Source organism: Piliocolobus tephrosceles, chromosome 13 (genome assembly GCF_002776525.5).
Source record: "Piliocolobus tephrosceles isolate RC106 chromosome 13, ASM277652v3, whole genome shotgun sequence".
NCBI classification, from domain to species: domain Eukaryota; kingdom Metazoa; phylum Chordata; class Mammalia; order Primates; family Cercopithecidae; genus Piliocolobus; species Piliocolobus tephrosceles.
Window position 1 is genome coordinate 9894479 of NC_045446.1, and position 16029 is coordinate 9910507.

General features: G+C 61.0%; 4 protein-coding genes and 1 long non-coding RNA gene across 12 annotated transcripts; 1 reads left to right on the plus strand and 4 right to left on the minus strand.

The window, feature by feature from the left end:
* Positions 1-2840: 2840 nt before the first annotated feature.
* Positions 2841-5236, minus strand: LOC111522347. Of its 2 annotated transcripts, none has more exons than XR_002725231.2 (2): positions 4963-5236; positions 2841-3099 (listed from the first exon to the last, which is right to left on the minus strand). It is a non-coding gene; the product is annotated as an uncharacterized LOC111522347 (long non-coding RNA). The 2 variants fall into 2 exon arrangements; XR_002725230.1 differs by lacking the exon at positions 4963-5236 and adding an exon at positions 3791-3996.
* Positions 3543-6546, plus strand: PPP1R14B (protein phosphatase 1 regulatory inhibitor subunit 14B). Its single transcript, XM_023186353.2, is given in 5 exon segments — positions 3543-4353; positions 4355-4636; positions 5746-5829; positions 6071-6103; positions 6203-6546. Coding segments are annotated over 5 exon segments (597 nt in total). The 5' UTR covers positions 3543-4224; the 3' UTR covers positions 6272-6546.
* A 386-nt stretch (positions 6547-6932) lies between these two features.
* Positions 6933-10021, minus strand: FKBP2 (FKBP prolyl isomerase 2). Of its 6 annotated transcripts, none has more exons than XM_023186348.1 (6): positions 9857-10021; positions 8431-8605; positions 7689-7801; positions 7515-7561; positions 7139-7174; positions 6933-7047 (listed from the first exon to the last, which is right to left on the minus strand). In XM_023186348.1, exons 2-6 carry the CDS (start codon positions 8599-8601, stop codon positions 6986-6988), a joined length of 429 nt encoding a protein of 142 aa, XP_023042116.1. In that variant the 5' UTR covers positions 8602-8605; positions 9857-10021; the 3' UTR covers positions 6933-6985. The 6 variants fall into 6 exon arrangements, with proteins under 6 accessions (XP_023042116.1, XP_023042119.1, XP_023042120.1 ...); XM_023186351.1 differs by having other exon boundaries at positions 8431-8632; XM_023186352.2 differs by lacking the exon at positions 9857-10021 and adding an exon at positions 9455-9540.
* On the minus strand, positions 8876-9825 carry LOC116418995 (translation initiation factor IF-2). Its single transcript, XM_031936687.1, has one exon. The coding sequence runs from the start codon at positions 9707-9709 to the stop codon at positions 8912-8914; it is 798 nt and encodes a 265-aa protein (XP_031792547.1). The 5' UTR covers positions 9710-9825; the 3' UTR covers positions 8876-8911.
* Positions 10022-12191: 2170 nt separating the features above from the next.
* Positions 12192-16023, minus strand: VEGFB (vascular endothelial growth factor B). Of its 2 annotated transcripts, none has more exons than XM_023186420.3 (7): positions 15725-16023; positions 15124-15166; positions 14608-14804; positions 14291-14364; positions 13749-13784; positions 13316-13450; positions 12192-12628 (listed from the first exon to the last, which is right to left on the minus strand). In XM_023186420.3, the coding sequence occupies exons 1-7, from the start codon at positions 15782-15784 to the stop codon at positions 12607-12609; spliced, it is 567 nt and encodes a 188-aa protein (XP_023042188.1). In that variant the 5' UTR covers positions 15785-16023; the 3' UTR covers positions 12192-12606. The 2 variants fall into 2 exon arrangements, with proteins under 2 accessions (XP_023042188.1, XP_023042187.1); XM_023186419.3 differs by having other exon boundaries at positions 13316-13551.
* Between the last annotated feature and the right edge of the window lie 6 nt (positions 16024-16029).

Here is a 16029-nt window from a genome sequence, read left to right on the forward strand (position 1 = left end):
CGCCCCCCTCTGCCCTGGCTTCGCCTCACCCACTCTTCTGCTGCGCAGTCCCCCCTCCCTGGGAGCACTTAGCCGGCTAATGGGCCTCCCGCCGGCAGGCGCCCCTCCCCCGTCCCTGGCCCAGGGAGGCCGGGCGCCTGCCACCTCCTTTGAGGACCCAAGCCTCCTGGTCTTCGAGAGTGGGCCCTAGAACAGCCCCCTTCTTGTTGCCGCGGACTCCCATGACTGGAGCCTGACTGTGAGCCTCTTGGCTGGGAACCGCGGCGGGGACGCTGTTGTCTGCCTAGGGGGGTCAGAAGCTTTGCGGGTGTCTCCAGACAGGAGGGTTGAGGAGGGGCTCTGCAGTGCCTGGCCCACAGCAGGTGCCCTGAAATCTGCGTTCCAGGGATGGGAGCGGGGAAGGCGCATGGGCAATGGGATGGGTGGGGGCTGCAGCCCCTCCCGCAGGGCTTGGCTGGTGGGGGGGGTTCCTGCCTGGGGGCCCCTGTGGGAGCCCCCCCAATACAGAGGCAGTAACAGCAGCAGGTTTAAAGTAGAACTCATCCAGAGGGGCCAGCCAAGTCACCTAGAAACCCAGAAAGAGATGCAGCTGGCTCTGGGGGAGGAGGGGTCAGTGGAGGAGGCGCTCCCCTGCAGGCCCCTTTGCCCCAGGCTCTGAGACCCCCACAAGGAGCCCTGCCTGGCCCTGGCCTTCCTCCACACCCCACCAAGTTCTCCATCAACTCTAACCTAGCAGATGTCCTAGCTCTCAGCCCTGGCCTTGTGGGGTGTGATTACGATCTCCACTTGAGGCCCAGAGAGGGGAAGGGACTTGCCCAAGGTCACACGGCTTCTTAGGAGGATTTCAACCCTCCCACTTCCTGAGGCCCAGGAGCCTCTAGACCTCATTGGGAAAACAGAGCCATGCCAGGTGGAGCTTGGCCTCTGCCCTCACAGGCTGGAGTTCAAGCCCGGCTCTTGCTAGCAGCCTCTTGCTAGTGGCAGAACCTAGTCTCTCTAGGTGCCTCAGTCACCTTGTCCAGAACCTAAAGGTTGTTAGATACATAAGCAAATGGGTGGGAGATGCCAACTTGACATGAGTGGCTGGAAGCTGTGGGGACACCAGGGAGGGAGCAAAGGGCATAGGTCACCTCTGGGGCAGGGGAACTTCCAGCCTGTGCCAGGGCTAGCAAAGCCTGGAGCCAAGGCCTTAGCTTAGGGAGTCTCAGCTGTGGGCCCTAGGCCTTGGGCAAGGGTACTTTAGAGAAGCATTGGGCAGCAGCTCCTTGGGGAAAAAAACAGGATAGGCACCTGTTTCCTGGGCTTAAGCCTCTCTCCTCCCCCAACCCTGTGTCTCTGGAGGCTAGGGTAGCCCCCATTACAGGGCTCCTTCCTTCCCAGACACTTCCATCCTTGGTAACAGTAATAGGGTTTCTCAGCAGGCAGTAATGGTGAAGGCAGGAACCCTTTCCGGACTCTACCCTTGATTAAGGAGCGGTCTTGACCCACAGGACCCTCCCCAGAGCCTCTGCTTCAATGATGCACTCTAATGGAGGGGGGGCTGGGGCCTTGGGAGGGTAGGGCCGAGGTGGCCACAGCCTGAGGCTAGAAGGAGGAGGAGCAGCGGTACACTCCAGTCCCAGTAGGGCTCAGGCAGGAGGGCCAGGGCTGGGCACGGGTCCCAACCACAAGAGGTCAGGAGCGCAAGCCCCGTGAAGAGGCTCTAGGCAGGTAAATCACTTGCAAACAGCCTCCCGGCCCATGGGACAGAGCCAGGATTTGAACCCAGTTCTTCTACCCCAAGACTAAGGTTCTGTGGCCCAGCTTCCAAGCTGGTGGCAGGCCAGCATGCCCACCTGCACCAAGTCATCTTGGGTGGATAGCCATGGGAACTGGACAGGAATCTGGGTGTGCCTGGGCATGGCACAGGAAGGGGAAAGAGGGAGAGTCAGGAAGAATGCCTGACCTGTGGACACGGCCGGAGACCTTCACACCAACCCTGAGGGAGGACAGACAGAAAGGTCAGTGCTCAGGGTCACAGCATCTTGGGGGCAGAGCTAGGGCTGGAGGTCCTCATGGCCCGCAGGCCCCACCTCCACAGAAGTTGTTGGGCATTAGGGGCTGTTTGAGGGTTTTCCCCTTTAATCCGTGTGCACCCGCAAGGTGCAAACAATGCTTGGGTTCAGAGGAAGCTGGCCTGGCCTGGTGGGGTGTGGTGGGAAATTTGGACTGGGGTCAAGTGATCCTCCTGTCAGGCCAGGCTTAGGGCAGGAGGCCAGGCCACAGACGGGCCTCCCGGTGGAGAGGGTGGATCCTGTCTAATCCGCAAGAGCGAGGGTCAGCCCTTCCTCGGGTCCCAGACTGGCTGAAGGGAGGCTGAGGTCAGAGGAGGGGAACAGGAAGGGCAGGGGTCAGCTCACTCTACCCTTCCCTGAACTGAGCCCTGTGAGCCCATCGCCCTTACAGTGCCCAGCCTCAGTCTTCTCTTTGTCTCTTCTCTCTGACTGTAGGGCAAAGGAGGAGCCCAACGTCCTGGGTTGGAGTTTGGATGCAGCCCCAGCTGTGTGACCCCAGGGCCAATCCCAATCCATCTCTGAATCCCACGAGTGTCTGTGAGGGGCTGGAGCAGAAACATTGCCTCTCAGATCCAAGACCCTGTTTGGGATGGCACAAGGTGAGCCTGCCTTCCACAGAAACATCCCCCGGGGGGCTGCGCAGCCTTACTGGGTGGTGTCTACAGGGAGGCGAGAAGGTTGAGTAGAGACTTCGTGTCAGCGGGTTTGAGCTACACAGCCTGGGTTCAAAGTCTCATCTCCCGTTTTATCTAGAAGTGCGACTTAATTAACCTCTATGGTGTAGTAATTGAACTTTCCACGAATTTTCCTATTTAATCTTTGTTACAACCTTCTGAGGAAATGCAGGCACAGAGGAAGCCATTCATTCTTTCAAAATCATTTGTTCAACCAATGCGGCGACCTACTATGAGTGTGACATAGTTCTAGGTGCTGGGGTTCAGCGGGAACCAGATAATTTGCCTAATAGCAGTGGATTTGAAGACCATTCAAGCCTGGTGGCACCAGCAGGCCATGTCCAAGCAGGGCTCAGCCTGGAACTCACAATCTAAAAGTGGGAGACAGACAATAAACGAATGAATGAGGCCATTTAAAGATGCAGAAAATCAAATAGAGGAGGGAACGGGATGCGCCGTCCACTTATAGGAGGTGAGCCAGGGCTATGTGAAGGACCGAGGAGCCGCAGGGCTGGGGTGCGGAAGCCCCGGCACGGCCCCCTCTCGGCGGAGCCGACTGGGCGGCGGTCCGGACGCACGCTTGTAGGGGCAGCCGCGATTATCGCCTTTATTATTATGAGTCCCGGTCCCCGCACTGCCCAGCTCTTTGCGCCTTAGTTTCCCCCTCTGTGCACACACGGGTCGCGGGGTGCAGAGGAGGCCCCAAACAACTTTGCGCTTCCCGGCCTGGCCGCACAGCGGGGGAGGGGCGGTGCCGGGCGCGGACTCCGTTTCCCACAAGCCCGAGCCCCGCGCCATCTTGCCGGTGGGCGGTGGCTGCCCGGGGTCGGCCGTTTGGCCCGGTCGGATGCCACCGCTCACCCCTCAGCCCCGGCTTCCTCCGTTGGGGGCGTGGGACCTGCTAGTCAGAGTCTAGGGACCCGGACAGCTCCTGCCCGCCTTCTCCACTCCTACTTTCCCGGGAGCCCAGTCCACGTGTCGGTCCGTGCGGAGCAGCCCGTTTGCCCCTCGCTGGCCGAGGGCTGGAGGACCTGAACATCGGGGACCGCAGCGTCTCCTCACCAGACTACCTGTCTGCACATGATGTCCACTCCCCTGCATTCTCAGATGGCTCCTATTCTCAGATGGCCTCAATGAGGATAGAATGAGGAAGGGTCCAATGAGGACTAGGGTCTTGGCGTGAGCGCAAATCGTCGTCCTGAGCGCTTAGAACGCCTGGGTTTGGGACTGGAAGGTTGCATTTGGGGGTGATACGGACAGCTAGGCCATCCCCTGCCGAATAGACCCTCCCCTACCCCTGCGTGGGGGCGGAGTAGGGGAGAGGGGCCCGTAGAGGGGCTGGCCCTTTAAGGGGGTGTGGTCGGGGGGCGGAGGAAGAGCTAGACAGAGAAAGCGCTTCGGCGGCGGCAGCACGGGCGGCGGCCGCGGGGGACAAAGGGCGGGCGGATCGGCGGGGAGGGGGCGGGGCGCGGCCAGGCCAGGCCCGGGGGCTCCGCATGCTGCAGCTGCCCCCGGGCGCCCCCGCCGCCGCCCTCGCCGCGGAGCCGCGCGGAGCTGAGCCGGCGAGCTAACCCGAGCCAGCCGGCGGGCGTCCCGGAGGCGGCGGCGCAGGGAGGGGCCCAACGCGCGCACGTGGCCCCGGCGGCCGCCATGGCGGACAGCGGCACGGCGGGGGGCGCGGCGTTGGCGGCCCCGGCCCCCGGACCGGGCAGTGGCGGCCCAGGACCACGCGTCTACTTTCAGAGCCCCCCCGGGGCCGCAGGAGAGGGGCCGGGTGGCGCGGACGATGAGGGCCCAGTGAGGCGCCAAGGGAAGGTCACCGTCAAGTATGACCGCAAGGAACTACGGAAGCGCCTCAACCTAGAGGAGTGGATCCTGGAGCAGCTTACGCGCCTCTACGACTGCCAGGTGTGTTCCCACCCCGCGCCGACACCCCAAAATCGGTCTCGAGCCGGTCCGCCTGGGAGCCCCACTATGAGCTTGCCTGTCACCGGAGTCAAAGGGCGCTCTGCTTCCCTGCGCGCTCCCCTCCCCTCTGCACTCCCTGCCCCCAATATATACTCTTTCTTCCCTGACCTAAGTCACTTCTATCTTCTCCGCTGCCTCGGACCCTGGCCCCCATTATGCCACTCCCCAGGTCAGCTTAGTGTCCTCCAGAAGCCTCAAGGGGTGGTCTGGGCCTTGGGCAAGAGGCAAGGGGGCTAGTCTGGGCTGGCAGCGGCAGGAGGTTTCACCGCCTAGTGCCCAGTGGCTTAGACTGTGGTTACACGGAGCTGGTCTGGTAGGCGACTGGGGCTGGGCTGTTCTGTGGGCTAGCCTGGAGCTCCATCTTGGCGTGCGTGCAGGCTAGCCCGCTTTCTGGGCTCTGCTTCTCCACCCCCATGACTCCCTGGTTGTTCAGACGGTGACTCAGGCCCCGGGGGGCAGGGTGGAGGAGTGGGCTTGCCCGGTGCTGCCTGCCTACCCTAGCCCAGCCCTGGAATGCAGCTGACTATAAACAGGATAGGGGCTCCCTGGGGAGGGTGGGGCAGGGTGGTGGGCACCCCCTCCCTCACCAAAGCATGGGCTCTTTGTTTCCTCTTTGCCAGGCCTGGGTCCTTCCCAGTGACCCCTCAGCCTTCACTTCCTCCTCGCTCCCGGGGAGCTGTGACAGGTGTTTGGGGGAGGGGAGGGGGTATGATAAGCTGGGACAGCTGCCCCCACCGGTACTCTGGTGAGATGGGGGGCCCGGATGTTGGGGAGACACATCTGCTGGCTTCCCGGCCCAAAGTCCCCAGCCCTGGCTGTCTGGCCTTGTCTGGCACCCCCGGTGCCCACTGGCAGGGACAGGAAGCTCCCCCCCCCACCCCACTTTGGGCAGTTTGCCTTGGCACGGGCCTGATCTGTTTTCCTCCTCAGAGCAGCTGCCGTTCTGTCTGCTGGGCAGAGGGCCGGGTTCCTCAGAGGTAGGCAGGGGCCTCAACCCCTCTCTCCAACTCAGGCCCATGTCTCTTCCTCCTCCCCCACCCCCACCCCAGGAAGAAGAGATCCCAGAACTGGAGATTGATGTGGATGAGCTTCTGGACATGGAGAGTGATGATGCCCGGGCTGCCAGGGTCAAGGTGAGGGGGCTGAGGGGCAGCGGGTTGCCTGAGGCACTGCCCTGGGAAAGCGAGGCTGTGGAGCCAGGCCCTCAAGCCTCAGCTCCTGCCTCAGTGGAATGGGGCCAATGCCTAGCTGTGAGGCGGTTGTGGCATCTCCTGTGCCTCAGGGTGGCCCCAGTCCCTTGGAAGTCGGTAAAGGTGAGCTCCAGGCCCCCACTCCCTAGGACTCACTTATCCTTCCTCCCCTATCCCCTGCTAGGAGCTGCTGGTTGACTGTTACAAACCCACAGAGGTAAGAGATTTCCCCGGGGGTGGGGGGGAGTGGGGTGAGGGGAGCCTGGCTCCTGTCCTCTAGGGGTTTGGTCTCCTTAATGTTTATCCTCCCACCCAGGCCTTCATCTCTGGCCTGCTGGACAAGATCCGGGGCATGCAGAAGCTGAGCACACCCCAGAAGAAGTGAGGGTCCCCGACCCAAGCGAACGGTGGCTCCCACAGGACAATCGCTGCCCCCCGACCTCGTAGCAACAGCAATACCGGGGGACCCTGCGGCCAGGCCTGGTGCCATGAGCAGGGCTCCTCGTGCCCCTGGCCCAGGGGTCTCTTCCCCTGCCCCCTCAGTTTTCCACTTTTGGGGTTTTTTATTGTTATTAAACTGATGGGACTTTTTGTGTTTTTATATTGACTCTGCAGCGCGGGCCCGTTAATAAAGCTAGGAGATGCCTTTGGTGCAGCTAACAGGCTCGGCTGGTCTCTTAGGGGGCACCCTGCTCTGTGACTTCTGCCAGCTCAGCTTCTCCCCAGGTGACCACAGGCCTTCCTGAGGGCCATGTAGCCATGACGACAGCCCAGTGCTGGCTCCCAGACCAGGAGCTGGAAGTGGCTGGGGAGCTGTGTGGAGCAGGAGCAGTGCTATTGCTGCTGGCAGGCAGGAACGTTCCTTTTTCTCTGGACCACCATGTCCACTGAGCCTAGATCCCCAAGTCCCCAAGGCTCCACAGTCAGGAAAAGAGGAGGCGGTGGGGTATGCCGGTGCTGAGGTCTCTGAGTCTCTTGGGGCCCACAAACACACACAGGCTTACTCCTTGGGCTTTTAAGGTTTTTTTTTTTTTTTCCACCCCCCCGGAACAGTCTGGTCCCTGATGGGGGCCCCTCCCTCTACCCCTCCCCAGTCTGGTTACAGCTCAGATCGTCGCTCGATTTTGAGCAGCTCCACCTCGAACACCAGGGTTGCACCACCTGTAGGGGAGAAGGGGAGTCAAAAGGCCAACCAGGGCCACAGGGAGGTGGGCTGGCTGCAGGTGATGGGGGGCATCAAAAGGTTTACTACCTGGAATCTTTGGGGGAGCTCCCCGCTCTCCATACCCTGTTGAAGATGCACAAAGAAACAGTCAGTGATGGCCAAGCTCCCTTCCAGCTTGGGCAACGGGAGGGTGTTCTGCCCCTCTCAGCAAGAAGGCCAGAAATGGAGAAGGGTAATGGAGATGGGAAGGGGGTGCCAAAGGCCTGGCAAGGGCAGAGTTGGGCCGCTACAGCTGAGTGCTTCAAGGATCTTGCCCTGTACTCACTGCTAGACAGCCAAACTTGGAGAAGGCATGTATTGTAATGAATGGATATGATGAAGACCAATGAAAGGCTGAAGCAGCTTTCACCCTTCCCAGTCACACACCCCAACCTGCTCTGCACCCTCAGGAGGGGCCTCTTACCCAGCTCGGATGGGATCACCAGCTTGCGCTTCTCCCCCTCACACATCCTGCAGGAAGACACATGCTCAGCCCAGGGCCCCTGTCTTGTATTCTTGGGGCTTGCCTCCCACAGCTTACCTCCTGGGCGGTGGCCATGCACGCCCCCACTCCCAAGCCCATTTCCCCACGACTCACCCCAGCAGCCCCTGGTCCCAGCCCTTGATGACCTGGCCTGTGCCAAGGGAGAAGACAAAGGGCTGGTTCTGGGGCAGGCTGCTGTCAAACTCTGTCCCATCTTCCAGCTTCCCCTGTGGGACCACGAGAAGGCCAGTGAGGAAGAGGGGACCACCCCTGACAACCCCCTCCCTCAGCTGCTTTCCCCATCAAGCTGGCCCCCACAGCACTGGTGGTCAGTCCTTTTTGTTTTTTGAGATGGAGTCTCTGTTGCCATGGCTGGAGTGCAGTGGCATGATCTCGCCTCACTGCAGCCTCTGCCTCCCGGGTTCAACCAATTCTCCCACCTCAGCCTCCCAAGTAGCTGGGATTATAGGCGCCTGCCACCACGCCCGGCTAATTTTGTATTTTCAGTAGAGAAAATTTCATCATGAGGCCAAGCTGGTCTCAAATTCCTGACCTCAGGTGATCACCTGCCTCAGCATCCCAAAGTGCTGGGATTACTGGAGTTAGCCACTGTGCCCGGCTGGTCATAGTTCTTTAAGAGGACAGAGCCTTGGGCAGCTCACAGTATACTGTCACTGCCTGCTGGTGCCCACCTGGGCAGTAGGCAAGGGCAAGGCAGAACCATGGAAACTGGCTTAGAGGGGAGAGGGGACTTGCCCAAGGTCATCTACCTGGCTGATGGAGAACCAGACTCCCAAGCACTTTCCGGTCCTCGGAAGCCCCATCCACTCCCAAAAGGCCCGCCCATCCCACTCACCGTGTAGTGCATGTGCAGGACATCCCCTTTACGCGATTTGATGGGACAGTGGTCCACCCGCTTCTTGACCCCGATCTGCAGCTTCCTTTTGCCCTCGGCCCCCGTGGCCGTGGCCACGGCGCTCAGGCAGATGGACAGTACTGTCAGGACCCGGACCCAGCTCAGCCTCATGTTTCTGTGGGCACAGACCCCGACCGACCGACTGAACGTGGGGGAGGGCAGGGAGAATATGGAACACGGGTAGGTAACAGAAGGGTTCCACCACCACTGTATCTTGCTTGCCCCGGGGAATCCCCTTTGTCCCGGGTCACCGCCCTCTCCCCCGGGCTCCGGGGCCACACTTACCAGTCCAGTGAGAAGGGGGCTTGGCCGAGGACCCCAGCAGCGGGGGGAGGGGGTCAGGGGAGGCCACAGCAGCCAGGGCCCCGCCCCTTTGCTCACCCCCATACCTTCCCTCCCTCCCAGTTCCCACCTCAGCTCTTCAGTTCCCGCCTGTCCCTTTGCGTAAAGTCCAGACCCTATCTGGCTGCACTGCAGTTGCCCCGACTGGGCGGTCCCACTCACGCCACACCCAGCTGCCCCCGGCCCAGCACACCCACACCTCTGTGGCCGCTGCCGGGGGCCGGCCACGAGGCACCCACACATCCCCGCTGGGTGGCTCCGAGGAGCCCGGGTCCTCGGGAGATATCCCCCAGCCTGGTCCTGTGCCTCCGCCCGGGGCGCCGCCCCAACTCTGAGCCCTTGGGGGTCTCCGGGGCACCCAGACTGGCCCTGTGTCTGCTGGCCGCCGAGCCCGCTCCACCCACACCACCTCTCCCGGTGGAGTTCTCGGCCTACCGCGTCCCCAAGCCCGGCCACCACGGAGACCACCCCCGCGAGGACGCCCGGGGCCATTACTCGGGCCGGGCTCCTCCTTTGACTCCTTGGCACCTCCCTTCGAAGGACGCGGTGCCGCCCCCGGGCCTGCAGCCCCGCCTTCGACAGAACTAGACCCTTTTTCCGGAGCCGTAGCCACGCCACTCACCGGCTGAAGCCCCGCCCCCAGTGCCTGCGCTCCGTCCCCCTCTGCTTCCGACCCCGAGGCTCCGCCTTTCACCTCCTCCAGCTCCTCCTTCAAGAGCCAGGCTCCGTCTCCCGACCTTCCTAGCTCCGCCCCCTGCCGCCGGGCTCCGCCTTCCACTGGCACCAGCTCGGAGGTCCCACCCGTCCCGGTTCCACGTCCCGCCCCGAGTCCCAGGGCTCCGCCCCGTGCGGCGTGAGAACCCTCCCCCTGCGGCATCTCCGGACAGCTCCGGCCCCCACCCCCAATTTCCTCGTCACCTAGCTCTCGTTGACACTCGGAGCCCGGTCCGCTCCTGCCCGGCCTGATCCAGCCTGCCCTCTTGCACCCCGGCTCCCCCCAGCCCGGGCTGTGGCCCCCGCTCACCTCCTCGCCGCGCCCCCGGAGTCAACCCCGGTGGTGCTGCCGCCTCTGCGCAGGCGCGTCTTTGTCGCTACCAGGCCGGGCCACGCCGCCCTCCCTCATTGGGCCGTGCGAAACCCGCGGCCACAAGCCCGCTGGCGCGGGTCTTTCCCTAGCCCCGCCCCCACGACGGCGCTGCCTGCGTCACTTCCGGCGGAGCGGTAGTCTGTGAGGTTAGGTGAAAGTGACTTCCGAAAAGGCAGGAGGCACTTCCGGCCGAGGTGATAGTAAGGTCAGGCCGGCGTGGGTTCCCGGAGGGGGTCTTGAGGCGCCATTTCAAGTAGCCTCCAACCTCTCCCACAGCACTCGTTTTCCCAGGCCTCATCATAGCCCACAGCCCTCAGTCGCTGTGGAAAGAGCCTGGGCTTCACAGTGACCCTCAGGTTTGAATTACGGGTCGGCTGTGTGCTTGGTGGAATTTGTCATCCAACACAGGCGTGTAACACGGGCTTGATGACACCCAGCCCACGGGATCCCTGCAGGACCGAGATGATGTTCAGTGCCAAGCTCTGGCTTCCAGCCAATGCTCCCGCCCACGTCTCTCTCCCAGGAGCCAGGCTTACCTCTACCTGTGCACCTGGGCTGTGACTCATGACTGGAATGATCTGGCTGGGCCTGTTCCCCCACCAGACTTATTTTCAGGCGCCCCAGCAGCCACCAAACATCTGTCAACTGAAGTAATGAATCTGCGGTTGAGAGGCAGCTAAACCTAGGTTGAAGGTTAGGGAGACAGCTGATTTGAGGTCAAATCCCCCTGCCAGTTAGCCTTTCTGAGCCTATTTCCTCAATTGTAAAAGGAAGACAATCATGATGCTGACCTCAGAATTGAGGAGGAAGTGAGGAGGTGCGTGTGAAGCATTGTGCATGTCTGGTGGGGCTGACTGGGCTCTGGAGGTGGTAGCTCTGGAGCCCTAACCCTCCTCTGCTTCATGCTAATTGACCTGTGGCATGTCTAGTGACATCATGACTGAGAAAATGATTTGAAAGTAGTAATCGCTGTCAGGAATTGTCTGCTGGTTCAACCCACTCCTGCTTTAGGCCCACTAAAATCATACCTACGTGCTCTGACCCAACACCTCAGAGAAAGCCTCCATTAGGGTGGCTGCCCCTCCCCTCCCGGTGGCTGCCCAATTGAGTTAACTCTGCCCCTGAATGTCCTGCCTCAGCAGGCAAAGCACTGGTGCCCAAGGTTGGCCTTTCATCCACCCCAAACCACTCAGCCCTGGGCACTGGAGGCTGTAGGGGAAGGGTGGGGGCTGGGCTTGGGCTGGGATAGACAAGTCAGGAGAATCTCAGGCAGCAACTAGTGAAGGGAGCTGCAGGGTGCGAGGGAGGTGAGGGTGGAGAAAACTGTGTGGGTTGGGTGGGCGTGGTGGCTCATACCTTTAATCCCAGCACTTTGGGAGGCTGAGGCAGGTGGATCACCTGAGGTCAGGAGTTCCAGACCAGCCTGGCCAACATGGTGAAACCCATCTCTACTAAAAATACAACAATTAGCTGGGCGTGGTGGTGGGCGCCTGTAATCCCAACTACTTGGGAGACTGAATCGCTTGAACCCAGGAGGTGGAGGTTGCAGTGAGGGGAGATCGCACCATTGCACTCCAGCCTGGGCGACAGAGTGAGATTCTGTTAAAAAAAAAAAAAGAAAAAAGAAAAAAAAAAAAACTGTGTGGGTTGGTTTGAGGGGAGCCTGCCACCCAAACCAGGCCCACCAGCCCCAGACCTTTGGTGCTTCCCTTTCAGGGAAGTGGGAGTGAAGTTAAGACAGGGCAGGTACCAGGGCTTTAGATTCAAGCTGCAGGGAACAAAAAGCAGCAGATGCTGAAAGTGCTGCCTGGCAGGAAGAACAAGTGTTTTTTTTCTATTATGTAAAGATAGTCTCAAACTTCTCTGAGACCCGAGGACGCCAACCATAGCAATCTTCTGTTCCTTCTATGTGCACATGTGGAAACTGCTGCTCAGAGAGGCAGGGGTAGTAACAAGCAAGGTCACTCAGCAGATCTGGGTCCTACCCCAGGCTCTCTGGCCACAGAAAGTCGTCTCCTTCCAGAAAAGAACCCCGGTGAAGAGCAGGAGGGCAGGCTGTTGACTAGGCTCTCCCTGACTCCCATGCCTGGCAATAACATGAAAGTGATGAATACCTAATTCTGGCCCTGCCTGGGATCTGCTGTGGAGCCTTAGTCCTCATTTCTTCCATCTGCACGACGAGGGAGCAAGACAAGCTTTAGATTTAGTGATGCAGACACTCATGCCCAAACCAGCCAGCCTGGACAGTGACAAACAGTGACACAGGCAGGGACAGCTCCTTCCATCTCTTTTATCAGGGTTGGGGGATCACAGTTCTTGTATCAAAGCCCAAATCCTATTATGCAGTGATTTGGGTCTTCTTAGTGAGGGGAGGAAGAGCCAGTTGTAAGATGCTTACTTGCACAGAGTGGTTAGAAACTGAGACAGTACCCCATTCTCCCCTGAGCTGGTATATGACCCCTCTTGCTGCCTCCCAGTCTCCTCTTCCAACTCTGTCCTGTTTGATGATGGCCTCAGGGAGACAAGGGATGGCAGAAGAACCCTCTGAGAAGCCCAGGTCCTGGAGCAGCTTCTGCCTGGGCTGAGGTCTTGGGGGCTTGGCTGTTTTTTACCAGGCTCCTCTTTGTCCCCCCACTGGGATATAGCCTCTGAGGCAAGTCACCCCGCTGAGTCTGAAAAGCCATGTGTCACCTTCGCAGCTTCCGGCACCTGAGGAGGGAGGAAGTGATCTGTTCATGCTGGCTGGAGTGCAGCCCAAGCCCTGGACTCATGTGTGCCTCGGGCCCACTAAGATCACAACCTGAGGGTCCTGCCGCACCACTCGGCCCTGGGCACTGGAGGCTGCAGGGGGAAGGATGAACCTTCTGTGAAGGCCATCCCCTCCTGACACTCCTCGGGAGCCCCCACTGGCCCGGCCAATATGATGTCACCCCATGGCCTCACTGCAGGAGAGGGGTGGTGAGAAATACATCAGATAAGGGTGCACGAGGGTTCCACTATGTCCTCTCGAAGCCCATAGGTAGGGACATGTCTACCACAGGGGCTTCTGGGAAGGCCCGAACTGCAAGCTGGAAAAGCTGTATCCCACATTTCTACCCCAGGCAGATGTCACCTCCTCCAAGAGATCTTTGACCTCTGAAAGATGAGGCCAGGTGCCCCTCACCACAGCCCTTGACCTCCTCTGCTGGCATCGTCCCTCCTGTATCTGACTCCTGAGTTAGAATGTTGGACTTGCTTACACAGCTCCAGGTGCCAGCAGCTGCTTGGTAAATATTTGTTCAACACATTCAACAGTTTCTCCTTCCCTGGCCCTCCTCCCACTGGCAGGCTCACCCTGGACCTGCTCCAGGACAGGACCTTGGTGCCTTCCCAAACAAACACCTACAGACACCTCACCTGCAGGTGTCTGGGTTGAGCTCTAAGCCCCGCCCTTGGCAACGGAGGAAGCTGCGGCGTCGACAGCGGCAGCGGCAGGTCCGGGGGTCAGGGAGCTGGTGGCGCTGGGTGCAGCGTGGGCAGAGGGTCCTGGGGCTGGAGTGGGATGGGTGATGTCAGCTGGGGAGGGTGCTCCGGGGGCAGAGTCCCAGCCCGGAACAGAGCGGGGCTGGGGACGGTGGTGGGGAGTGGCAGCCCTAGGGAGGAGAAGCGACATGTCTGGGGTGGGAAGGAAGAGTCTTCCCTGGAGCTGGGGTCCGGACAGAGAACACGGGCTTGGGGAGCAGAGGAAAAGGGAAAGCGGGGGACAGGTGGGAGGAGAAAGAGGGGCAGCAGCTTCCGGACTCACTTGTACTCCCCCTGCCCCCACTCAGCTGGAGTCCAAAAGACTCACCTGTCCGGCTTCACAGCACTGTCCTTTCTTTTAGGTCTGAAAAGTAAGAGAGATAGACACAAAGAGGAGGAAGATCAGGAAATCCCAGCATCCTACTCTCTCTCTCTCTCTTTTTGAGACTGAGTTTCCCTATTCTTGCCCAGGCTGGAGTGCAGTGGCACGGTCTCGGCTCACTGCAACCTCCGCCTCCTGGGTTCAAGCTATTCTCCTGTCTCAGCCTCCCAAGTAGCTCGTATTACAGGCACCCGCCACCACACCCAGCTAATTTTTGTATTTTTTTTTTTAGTAGAGATGGCGTTTCACCATCTTAGTCAGGCTGGTCTTGAACTCCTTACCTCAGATGATCTGCCTGCCTGGGCCTCCCAAAGTGCTGGGATTATAGGTGTGAGCCACTGACCCAAGCATCCTACTTTGTTGCCCCAGATCCAAGGCCTACCCTTGGCTCTACTCTTAGGAACCTGGTCCCCAGTTCTGTGGACCACCATACCCAGCACCCCCCAAGCCTGGCCTCTGTGAGCTCAGAATTTGGGCCTGGCTGGCACCTGCATTCACACTGGCTGTGTTCTTCCAGGGACATCTCCCCCAGCTGACTGCTCGGGTACCGGATCATGAGGATCTGTGCTCAGGAGAAGAACACGGGGGACAGTGAGGGAGAGAGAGAAAGGGGATGCTCTAAGGCTGGAGGGAGAAAGGCTCACCCAACAGCCAGGAGGCTGGCCACCAGCCCTCCCCCCAACCGTACCTCTGTGCCTCAGTCTCCAGGCTGCCCCAGCCCCAGAGCCAGCCAGCATCCACCCTGCCCGCTGCCCCACCTGCCCAGTACCTGCATCCCCTGTCCGCTGCCCCATATGCCCAGTACCTGCATCCGGACTTGGTGCTGCCCAGTGGGCACACACTCCAGGCCATCGTCAGGGCAGCAGCCACCACAACGCTGCACGGTCACGCAGCTGGGCACCAGCTGTTTGGCCACGGTGCCCATGAGCTCCACAGTCAGGGGCACCACCACCTCCCGGGGCTGGCAGGTAGCGCGAGTATACACATCTATCCATGACACCACTGGGAGCAGACCGGTAGGGGTTAAGTCCTCACTGTTTTTCCTGCAGCTGCTCCCAGCAGCTGTCCCCCCCAGTCCCCAAGTCACAGCTACCCTCCACTAGCCCTCCCCACTATGCCCTCACAACCTGTCTTCCCCTGCCCTGTTTATCCAGATCCCAGTAACCCCGCTGCCTCAATTTCCTCCTCTGTGAAATGGGTAGAATAACAGTTTGCATATTCTAGGGGAGTTATACAAGATGATGGACACCAGGCACCTGGAATCAGGGCCCATGACAAACCCTCTTAGTGCTGGCTAGTGCCGAGTTTTTATGAGTTTTACCTTTCTTCTGGTGGCCAGGGGCATCAGGCTGGGAGACAGGGGCCTGTGGGAGATAAAGACCTGTACCCAAGGTACACTTTAGGAGGATCTGTCCCTGTCGCCATCCCTGGGGCTTTGTCCTTGCATCAGGAGGCCACCTCTCTGACATCTTTCCAGATTGCGCTGTTCCTGTGGCCACTGCTCTAGCTTTACCTGTCCTTTCCTGGCCACCCCGGACCTGCCCTGGCCCAAAACACAACAGGTGCTCCGGCGGCCGCGTCAAATCTCCAGGCCGCAGAACCGAGCATGTTTGGGGGCTGCATGCAGATCAGGAGCGTGCACAGTGGGCGCCGAAGCAGGTCCTGTGGGCACTGAGGGAGCCCCGCCCCCGGCGGTGCCCAGGGGACGGGGTGGGGCGGAGGAGTGGCCCCAGACTGGGGCTGGCGGGCCAGCGGGGAGGGGCACCTCCCAGGGGATGCACGCGCCGGGCCCCCGAGACGCCCGCGTCCAAGGTCGGACCCCGCAGATCCCCCTGGCGGAGGCCGCGGGTCGCCTCCTTACTTCCGCCAACCTTGAGAGAGGGCACGGCGGGCTGGCGAGCGCGCTGTCGGGCCGCACGTACCTGGGCGGGGGCCAGCTGCAGGAGCGCGGCGAGCAGCAGGCGGCGGAGCAGGGGGCTCATGGTGCCCGCGGGGGCCGCCCGCCGGGGGCGCCCGCATCGCCCTAGCCCGGCGGGGCGGGGGGCAGTGGCAGCCAGAGCCCCATGGCGCGGGCCCCGGCGCGGCGGGCGGGGGCCGGGCGCGGTGGGCGGCTCCTCCGCGGCCCCCTCCCGAGCCCTGGATGCAGGCAGCGCAGCGCAGAGCAGCGGAGGCGGCCGGAGGAGCCGGGCGGGCTGGCGGCCGGTGGCGGCGGGCGGCGGCGGCGGGG